This window comes from Fringilla coelebs (assembly GCF_963513975.1).
Source record: "Fringilla coelebs genome assembly, chromosome: 7".
NCBI classification, from domain to species: domain Eukaryota; kingdom Metazoa; phylum Chordata; class Aves; order Passeriformes; family Fringillidae; genus Fringilla; species Fringilla coelebs.
Window position 1 is genome coordinate 21,440,967 of NC_140035.1, and position 10,641 is coordinate 21,451,607.

Below are 10,641 nucleotides of genomic sequence, written 5' to 3' on the forward strand. Positions count from 1 at the left end.
ACATGCAGAAGAGAGATCTTTCTTCAGACAGCAACTAAGGCCTGTATTGGAAACAATTATTTTTTGACGGTTTAGCAGCAGCAATTACATAGCAGCAGCAATCCTAAGCCTGGACTAAAAAACTGAACTACAGGTGTCTTTCTTCAGTGTGAAACTGATGCAAAAATCAAAGACAAGGAAAGCAGAAAAAGGGAAAAAAACAGCAGCAGGATTTTACCTGCAGCATGGGATGAATAACTTTTACCTGCAGCAGTAACTTAAGAGCATAATTGGTAACTTTAATGTTTCCTTCATTTTCCATTAAAATAACATGGCTATTTCAGAGGTTCAGCTGGGTTTAGCTGGTTTCATCTTCAACAATGAAACATGAACAGTCAGTCTCTGAATCTGGAGAACCTACAAGACAAAGTATCATGAGCTGACCATCTCTGAGTTCAGCATGGTCCATGTCAGAAGAAACTGAAAAAGGTTTCGGGGAAGTAAAGCCTACAGTAACACATCATGAGATTTAAGTTTGGTTTCTCTGACCTACAGGAAGATTTCTTGATGGAAACTCTTACAGGAAGATCAAGAGACCTTGGTCTTGCTGTCCTATTAAGGCAAAGAGACTGGGTTGGAGTTTTTTTGTAAGAAAAAAGGAAGTCTTTTACACATTTATAATTGTTACTTTTGTAAGCATTTTAGGAAAAGTGAGGGTACTCTCTGTCAGACCACTCAAGTTGATCAACTGAGCTCTGTTGGAAAGGGATTCCATGTGCCCTGTAATAATTCACCTGTCAGTATCTGCCCGTCACTCACTAACCCTAAGCCCCTTATTGTCCATAAGGAGGATAATCCTCTGTGTGAAGGTTTGTTGCCTTGCTTTGAAAGTCCTCGATTAATCTTTATGTGTAGAATGCAGATCTGATTCCTGCACAACTGGTGTAACTAAACAGCCACTCTGCCTGAGTTTGGCCTATGCTCACCAGTGTAAGAGTGAGTTAAAAGGCAAAAAGCTTGGGGAGATGCTACTAAAACAACCTTCATATCCACATGTAGGATCACCCAAGATGTCCACTGCCTTTTACGCACGGGTGATCAAGAAAAAGAGTTCACGTTGAAAGGGTGGTAAAAGATGGGATGTAAATCCAAAACTCATTATTCAAACCTGATTCAAATAACTCACGGTGACTCAGGTGGATTTCTTAGCGAACTTACAGAGCAGTAATTCAGCCAGGTCTTCTGTCTACACCAAACACCATTACAACTCAGCAGAAACATTTTATGTGCAAACAAATTCCTAAGTCGAATTAGCAGAGTTGGAGCTGGACTTGACCCAGACAAATCTGAAGATGCCTGTTTGGCCACATCCCAGTGATACCTGAAGCTTGAATAAGCTAGTCCACTGGAATATCCATGATTTTAGGAAATAGATTGCCACCTCAGATGCCTGTAGAGATCCCTGCTGTACTGAAAGAAGAGAAAAATGTTCACCACCTACCGTGACAGCAATGCACAGATGAAATTTAGAGTCTAGAACACCTTTCAGCCAGGACAAATGCACTGTCAGCTTTGCAAATCAATGGCTTCCAAAAATAGGTAATAGCACGTCCCTAAAATCACCACTGCATGAGCATAGACCACATGGAAGATACCTGCAATATGCTTCACCTCCTACCCCCTCTCACTCCTCAAAACCCCTACTTCCTGATCTACTCATCTAAGACACTACTAATATTGTTCTAAAGCTACTAATTTGCTTCATATTCTACACTTCTGAAATTCACATATATAAGAGAACATTCTCTGTATTAAAGATTACTGTTTTCTACTAGGAACATGTGGGGAAAGTTATTTCTCATGCTAGGTTCTAGAATTTTGCTACATAATTTCTACAATCATTTGGGTTGGGAAACACCTTTAAGGAAAGGTGTTTTAGACCTTTAAGATCATTAAGTCCAACTGTTAACACTGCAAAGTCCACCATAAACTAAAGTCGACTAAAGTCCACTAAACCCTATCTTTTTGAATACCCACTTGGTGCTTTTTAATTCAGATTAAAATAACATCTTACCCACACGTTACACTTATCTGAGTCATTAATCATTTCTCCATTTCCTCCAATAAAAATTCCTATATTTAATTCAGTAATTACTTAACAGCAAGATGACAAAACATTTAACAAGCTTGTCTTACATTCTTACAAAGTTCAGCTTTTTTTTTTGTTCTATGATCAGATTATTTAGTATTCTGGATAAGGCTTGATGCTGTCAAGCCCCCCACCAGGTAAGTATAGTAGCACACAGGGCTACTATAGATGACTCCATAAATCCATTCAGACTGCTACAAGAGAAATGAAGGTAGATACTGCAGCTATTTTTTTTAACCAAAATGCTTTAATCCTAGTGCTCTTCAAAGAATGTGTGAGATAATGCAAGGCTGACTACAAAATTGGAAAGCTGGAAGCTCTCTCTTTGAATTAGGTGATGCCAAAAATGCAGTAACTAAATAAAATATAATGTCCATGTATCACAAGTAAATGCCTTGGACCACACTAAAGCGGTCGCTTATTCAGCTCAATGGGGACACCGGTCAGATCCAAGTGGACAACCTACCATGGTAATCAAAATATCTGGTGTACTTGAAAACTGATACGAAGTGTCCTATCACTTCCACGGATTCCTGTTTGGCTCTTTCTATCAAGAGGTGCCAGAATGTGTGTGTCAGCTAGCTTAGGAAAAAACAACAACACAAGTGAAGGAACAAGGCCAACAGTACAGCCTTGCACACTTAATCTCTGCATACTTTGATCTTTTAAGTATATGCCACATTATTTTTAATAAATAAAATGTTTGACTAGCAGAGTGCTATACAGTATGTCATTATCAGGAGCAATCCATGGAGACTGAATTACAAAATGTCATCTTCCAGATACCCTAGTGAGAAAGACAATAAATGAAGGCAACAAGGTGACAGTTAAAGTTGTTATCTTTAATGAAATGACTTTGGAAATAGCATCAATTTCCATGACACCAACATTTTGGGAGTCCCATAAAATGCAGTTACATTCCAATGCCAGTATTACAGGCAGATCTCCATTTACATGGCAAATAGGATCAAGAAAGCAACCATCAGACAGAAGAGACCCATGGCTTCAGACAGGGCGAATCCCAGGATAGCATATGAGAACAGCTGCTGCTTCAGAGAAGGATTTCTAAAAGAAAGAGAAGGTGTAAGTCCTTTTTATCCTTACAATTATAATGCTTTTCATGCAGTTTAACCTTGTAGTTCCTTTTTACAGATTCTCTAACAGGAAAATCCAATAAATCCAAGCAACTTTTTGCAAGGATTTCACTGAGGACAAATTAGTTGCCTATTAAGACTAGATTCAGGTCTGATTTAGAAATTTATTTCACATCTTTAACATGGGAACCATACTTCCAAGGAATTTCATGTGTATCATGTTTTAACCAGCTCTCAAGGCAAATACAGGAACTGAAACCACTTAAGAGTAGGAAAAAAAACATTAAAAAAAAGTTGCAGCAGTTTGTTGCAAAAATGCCTTTAAGAAGTGAGAGGAGCAAATCTCCAATATAAAACTAAGAAGCAATGTTCTACAACCACTTACTGACATGTTTATGCCAAATTCAAAACTTGAAATATTAATTTTGTTCTGAAAACACCAGTTTCTTCAAGTGGAAAGTGAGTTTCCTTGTCTTCAAAAAGGCTTAAAAATCTTTATTAAGAAGTTAAGAGTAGTGAAAAGTAGCAAAGAACATGAAACCTCTTTTATGCCTGTATCAGTTCTGCTCTTCCATTATGTCATGTGAACTACTTCTATTTTAGGAATGTTGTAAAATTACCTGAAAGTTCATCCCTACTACAAAATCCTCACCCCTACCCCTTCAGATTTCTAGAAGGAATGATAACTCATTTGCTAGAATAATTGCATATTCTGAGATGCAAAGCTGAATGTGTTAGAAAACATCTATTCCTAAACACGATTCTGACTATGAAGACTATTTAGGACTCTTCCTCTTACATGGGGAAAGATACAGGCTGGATTTTTACTTCTGTTCTGGAACTGAACGCTCAAGCACTGGACTTCAGTGACCAAAAGACCAACCAAGTCTAATGATGCAATTTCTTTCATGGCTCTCCTCCAGGAAGAGTGTACAAAGTTCTGAATTTAACAACAGAGCCATCCTGATGAATATGGTACAGTTTCATAAGATTCTCTTCAGCTATGTGTATCATTAACAGTAATCATTAACAGAATTTATTACAGTGCCATTATTTTTTCTACAGTTCAGCTGTCTCAAGATACATCTGCATACAATTAAATAGTTTTTAAAGAGAGAGATTGATTACCTGGCATAACCAATGATTAGACTACCGAAGACTGTTCCAATTCCAGCACCAGAACCAGCCACACCCACTGTGGCGGCACCAGCACCAATGAATTTGGCAGCAGTGTCAATGTCCCTGCTGATAGCACTAGTCTGGAATTCCCTAAGTGCTAGTTGGGAGACAGTATTTTGGGCCCCGATAACTGTTGACTTGCCCTAAGAAAACAAAACATAAGAAAACATTATATTCAGACAAAAGACCATGTGATAGTGTTAGCATGCAGTTTTAAAAGTTGTATTAGATCCAATGTCTACTTATTCTTCAGAGTGATGAGATTGTTAAGTCATAAACTTCAGAATGTTACCTGTTCCACCTGAAAGTATCAACTTTAAATGTGAAAGACTTCTCAGGGGAAGAAGCAAGACAGCAACAAGTATTATTAGGTGTCTGACTTAAAGCAAGTTTCACACTATAGGTATTGAGTTAGTACAAGTGAACTCTAGGTTGAGGACATTTAGGCTCACCAGGTAATTTAGGAAGATACAGAATTTTGTTTATAAGGTACCTCTCCATTCTTGACCTCTGGCCTAGACAACACAGATGCCGAAATTGGTCTGTACAAGACTCTTGATCCAGCACGGATCTGTAAGAGGAGGAAAAAAAACTGTAAAAAAATGAAACATTTGATCACAGCTGTTCCATGCAATAGCCTGTAAGATAGTAAGACTATTAGCTACTAAGCCATTTGTCTTCCTTGAAAGACAGCAATCTCTGAACAGCTGGATATACAATAAACGATACAGAAGCAAGCACTGCCATGCAATCTGACAGCACTGTTTTCAGAAGATATATAGTAAATAGCCACACCATTCAGTGAATATATACACGCATTATGCTGACAGAAAATAGAGCAGAACAGCGACAAAAAATCCCGACCGACCACGAAGCAGTGAAACACATTTTGAAATGAACAAATAAAAGCCATCAAAATTATTTTCAAAGTTGTTAAATGCACAGATGTAACCTAGACTTTTAAATTTAGCGAGGCACAAATGAATGAATCCTTTTTCACAAGCGGCCTGCATGTGTCCTTGGGCTCCCAGCAGTCTAAGGTCATATCGGCTCTCGCACAAAGCTCTTCCTGCAAGGGAAACCTGGGCCTGGACCATGCAAAATGAGACCTTCTGCAGGCCAGAGAGGGCATTTTCATGCAGGACAGTCTTTTATCTCCGCAAGGGCAAAGAGTTCCGGCCTTGCACAGCACAAGCAACAGGCTGGAGTTTGACCTACAGCGGGGGACGGAGCGCAGTAGGCCCAGGAGCCGTGGGCTGCGCTGACCTCCCCCTCCTTCGCCGCTCGTGTGCGAAGGCCCCTCACCTTGGCAGCGGGCCCCGGCCGCGCCAAGGAGGCAGGAAGGAGAACGCGGCCCTGCCGCAGTCTGCCCGACCCCCACCCCCACTCCTTCGCTCTCGGGCGGGCACCGCTCGGTACAGGTCCGTCCCAGGGCGCTGCCGCGGGGCTCGGCGGCCCGCCCGACCCGCGATCGCCCCGCGGCCGTCACGGACTCCGCCGCCGACACGGACGGGGCCGGTGACGAAGCGCAGGCGCCCCCCGCGCACCCCCACTCACCAGGGAGGGCGAGGTGGCGAGCTTGGCGCAAGCGAACATCTTAGCTGGCGGCGTCCCGGGGCTCAGGATCCGATGTCTCTGCGGAGAGAGGGAGAGGGTGAAGGTGCGGCGAGCGGGGGCAGCGATGGGCGCGGATGGCGGGAGTGGGGCGGCTCTCACCGCTGCGGTGCCGCGCTCGGGCCGACGGGCGGGAGGGCTGGGCCGGCTGTGCGCAGGCGCGGCGGGGCCGGGCGGCGGAAGGGGCGGAGCGCGGCCAAGGTCACTTTGTGCCGGCGCCATTGGCGGCGGCGGGGGGCGTGGGGCGCGCGCGTGCGCGCACCGCTTCTCCGCGCAGCCGCAGTGCGCCCGGCCCGCGCGGGGCGGTTCGGCCGTGAGGGCGGCGCCGTGAGAGTGTCACCGTGAGAGTGTCACCGTGAGACTGGCACCGTGAGGGCAGCACCGTGAGAGTGTCACCGTGAGAGTGTCACCGTGAGACTGGCGCCGTGAGGGCGGCACCGTGAGACTGGCACCGTGAGGGGGGCGCTGCCGAGGGCGGTGTCAATGTCGGTGTCCCCGGCGCAGTGTTGGTATCGCGCCCCCTCCCCGGCGCTCGGGTCACGGCAGGGAACGGGGGCGCGTCCGAGGACACCCGTTGTGTGCAAAAAGCCCCTACTGTTCAATTAGTCGTTTCTGCACGATGAGCAGATTCACACCCAAGTAGCGAAAGAATCTTTTTAAATCAAGATTAACCGAAATAGGATTATCTTCACTGAGCTGAGCATGTGTTTCTGAGATTCCCCTTTAATCACATGCATGTGCTTTGATGTTTGTCATTTGATAACGGGATTGTTATTTTAATAGTAATTTGATATTTTAATTGGTATTAGTGCCAATTAATGAAGAGACTGAAAAATCGACGTTGTGACTAAAATATTGGGGAACATTTATCTAAGTTGTATGATTTTCATTGGATACAATCTGCGCCATAAAAATAAATTCTAAAATTGTGCGCTGCAAGCGGTCTCCAATGCACCAAGTAAGGGGCTGTGTGTGTAATTAGGGTTGAGAACAGTCTGAGGATGGCTGCAGGACTCCTGCAAACTTACAGGACAATTGATGTTGCTGTCACTGGTTAATCCACAGGTGCCACAAAGCTGAGACATGCTCCATATCAGCAACCTGAACACCCCCCCAGCAAACATGATCAATAGGTGCTTTCAGCAGCTGCCTACCAGAGTTAACCATAATGTTACTTTTATAACCTACAACACAGTGTCTTCTGATCTGTGGGTACAGGGGAGAGATGTCAGTTGTAGGTCCGAAGGTGAGAGGCAACAGCACAATTGGAATTTCCCGGCCTCTGCTCCCTGCCTCAATCCAGCAGCAAGCTTGGTTTGGTTCCACTGTGCATCCAGACTCTTAGTAACAGCAGTAAAAACTTAGTCTGTAAAAAGGCCAGCAAAAGAGGTTATAAGTCAGTGGTTTTGGTTTTTTAGTTTTTTTCCTTGTCACAGCTTAGACATATTTTTTGGGAACTGAGGTGCATGGGCAGACCTGCTGTGTCTGCCGCATGGTTCTTCCATAGACAAACATTAAGAAATAAATATCAATGGCAAAACCTTTTAATGGTTAGGCAGAACTTTTCAGTCTCATTCAAAAAAAAAAATCAATCCGTATGCTATTGTGGGAATAAGTATTTCCATCACCATGAATAAAACCATAAAGCAAAGGCGAATGCTGCAGTGTTGGAATGACTTCGATGTGACATGCTGCTGCACAGTGACAGTCAGAGTGCCCCATTGCTGAAGACGGGTACTTCACCTTAGGAAGTGCAGCAGCCAGCAGGGTGCCTGCAACAAAGAAATTCACTTCCTCATAGAAGGAAGCACAGTAGTTAGAGACGTGCTTTCTCACTGTGAAACTGGAGGTCTGGACCTCCAGGCATGAAACAAATTTTCCAGCTCTCATGAATGGAGAAGAAAGTGAAAATTACACTCCTGTGTACACACAGCACAAAGTCCCACGGACTCAAAACCGCATTAAACAGAAACCTTCTTTTGTCACCATTCCCACCCCAGAATGGTTTTTGAAAGATGCATGCACAAGCCATTTGTTGTGAGCCGTGTCAAAACCACTATTTAACACTGGTTTATTGTTGCTTTTAAGGCATAACATCTGATACTGTATTGTGAATGCAACTCTGCTCTTCCTTTCAGGAGGATTTTGAAGAGCTGTTGCTGATCTCTGGGGGCCAGGCTGAGTTTAATTCAAGAAGATCTTCATAAAGAAACACTTGTTAACCTCACACAATTTCCTATCCTATGGCTGACCTGCTGGTAGGTCCCCAAGGAAGGGCATCAGTGCACTAAAGACAGTGTAATTTCTAGTTGCTCACCATGTTTCTGAAAATCTTTTCAAGCAGGTTCCCAGTTTTCCAATTGTCTCTCCCTCTCAGTACCAGTTATGCAAATAGCCAAATAGCCAGTAGCCAAGGATGCCAGAGGAGATACTCTCCCCATTTTGCCCCTGGCAAGGAAGGTAGAGTGCAGATGATTGAGCAGTACATGGTGCCTGGAGAGCCAGTCCTCTCCCACAGCTCCTGTGGCCTTACGATTCCCTGCTGCTGAGCTAGGTTTGTGTCACTAACTTTTGTTACTTAGGGCAGTAAGAACAGCAAGTGACCACTAGCTGTGGTTCTACCAGTATGGCCTTCTCTGTTCCCAGAAATGAAAGAAAGAAGGTAATCCCAAATTTTCCAAGCTTTCTAAAAAACATCTCCAGGAACCATAAGGCTTCTCCCAGTCTTTTTGTCCTTATTTTAAGAAAACAAACATCTGTTTCACTCACTGCCAAGCAGCTCATTTGCTAGGTTCACTGATGGATCCATGCATCAGTCCTACAGTGACATGAACTTTCACTTTATAACCCTGAAATGAATTGGTATCTACACATATCAGGCTCTGAATACTACCACACATGAGTATCAGCAGAATGGATGTTGCATACAAATAGCATTTTTCTGGTGACTTCTTAGAGTGCTATCAAGCCTTATATCTGTCCAGAAAGCAGGTAATAAGGCAGCTGGGAACAGTACCCATAAGCTGGAAAGCTTGCCTCATAGGTACGGGTTGGTTTTCCTCCAGGTACAGGCAAATTATGGTAGTTGCATACTGGTTCAGTTGAGCAAGTACAGTCCTGTGCAATGCTAAATAAATGAGCATGTCCTGAGTGCTTTGCACTGGAGGGTCTGCCAGAATTCAACATTTATTATTTATAACTTATAAAAAATGAATATCTATATCTGAATATTCTATATTTGCTGAAGGAGAAATCTTGGCTAGTTAAGAGAAATCCCATTGTCCAAAACCTAAATAAAATGTTTTGCTGCTAGATCGAAACCTATCCCTTCAGGTTAAATTTTATCTCCCAGCAGAGGATTATTAACTCAAAACATGTCACACACTCACACTAGTCTTTTTTTTAAATCTGTTTTGAAGAGGAGATGTATCTGGAAAACCAATATATTCCAATAACTCTTAATTGTTGGAACACCCCCAAAGGATGAAGTCAGATCAAAGGCTTCCTGAGATTATCCTAATGTTGTGAAATATTTTAAAACTTAAGGTGTGTTACCTCAGTGTTAGCTCTCTTGAACATCCAGATTTATGATGTACTTTGCAGGGCACTGATTGATATTGATTTAAAAAGTCAGGGGTTTTCAGTGTTTTTCACAGCCTGGGCCATGTTTCAGTTCTACCTCTTCCACTCACTGCTGTGTGCTTGAATCTTCCTATTCAGGTCTCATAGAGCTGGAGCAATGGCTTGTGGAAAGAAGATATGTATAGAGCAGAATTAATACACACCGGAGTATTTAAACCATTTTTGCTCTGGGAAGAAGGAACAAAGCCATTATTAGATGGCTCTGCTTTAAGTAGAAATTCTCTTGGTAACACTCTTAATACCTGTTTACCCTACTGGTTATTAGTAGTTGGACAATTTTGACATAAGCAATGTTGTTTTAATTGCAGAGTTGGCTAGATCATAAGAGGTTCTTCATGGGAATACAGATGATAAAGTTCTTTCTCTAAATTCTTAACTTCTTTACAAGGAAAAGGGAGAAACTGTCTTTTCAGTGATCTTTGTCCCCAAGAGTACTTACCCAAGCATTTTTTTCTGAAAATTTGTTTTTTTTATAGTCTCAATGGCTTTTTTCAGTGAAGAGCAGGAGGCAATTAACCAAGTAGAGCTAATTTGGGCTGTAGAGCATTCTGCTCAACATTCCATCGATTATTTTAACACCTGAGTCCTAGAAATGGATGACATTAGCCTCAAACATTGTACCATGTTCATACTTGGCAAGATTTGGAATGTGTGCTAATACTGTTGAGAAAATTCATTCAATTTGAATGGGAAATCATTATAATCCTTGTCATGTAATTTTTGGGTCTTTAAGATCTGCTTTAAATATCACAATGATTGTATAAGTGGGGTCTGCTTCACCATAACTATATATTTCCAAATGGGATGTTGTCAAGAGGAAAAACATTTTGCTTCAGTAGAAATACAGCATGGAAAAGAGGCAAACTTGTCTTTATTCTAGCTGTTGGATTCTGGTGGCAAGTGACATCAAGGCTACAAGAAACCTTGCCAGAAAAGACTGGCAGAGCTATTTTCCCTCTGGATAACAAGGCCTATTGTCTAGCA

The 10,641-nt window shown here is 42.6% G+C and overlaps 1 protein-coding gene across 1 annotated transcript; it reads right to left on the bottom strand.

Annotated features, from left to right (window-relative positions):
* Positions 1-2,949: 2,949 nt before the first annotated feature.
* ATP5MC3 (ATP synthase membrane subunit c locus 3) lies at positions 2,950-6,200 on the bottom strand. Its single transcript, XM_084209377.1, has 5 exons — positions 6,118-6,200; positions 5,959-6,036; positions 4,895-4,972; positions 4,351-4,544; positions 2,950-3,193 (listed from the first exon to the last, which is right to left on the bottom strand). Exons 2-5 carry the CDS (start codon positions 5,995-5,997, stop codon positions 3,079-3,081), a joined length of 426 nt encoding a protein of 141 aa, XP_084065503.1. The 5' UTR covers positions 5,998-6,036; positions 6,118-6,200; the 3' UTR covers positions 2,950-3,078.
* Between the last annotated feature and the right edge of the window lie 4,441 nt (positions 6,201-10,641).

Coding starts and splice junctions, on each gene's coding strand:
- ATP5MC3 (XM_084209377.1), bottom strand. CDS start 5,997: ATGTTCGCTTGCGCCAAGCTCGCCACCTCGCCCTCCCTG. Junction 4,545..4,894: donor CAGAGGTCAAGAATGGAGAG/GTACCTTATAAA, acceptor TTGTTTTCTTAG/GGCAAGTCAACAGTTATCGG. Junction 3,194..4,350: donor CTAATCATTGGTTATGCCAG/GTAATCAATCTC, acceptor TCTTTCTTTTAG/AAATCCTTCTCTGAAGCAGC.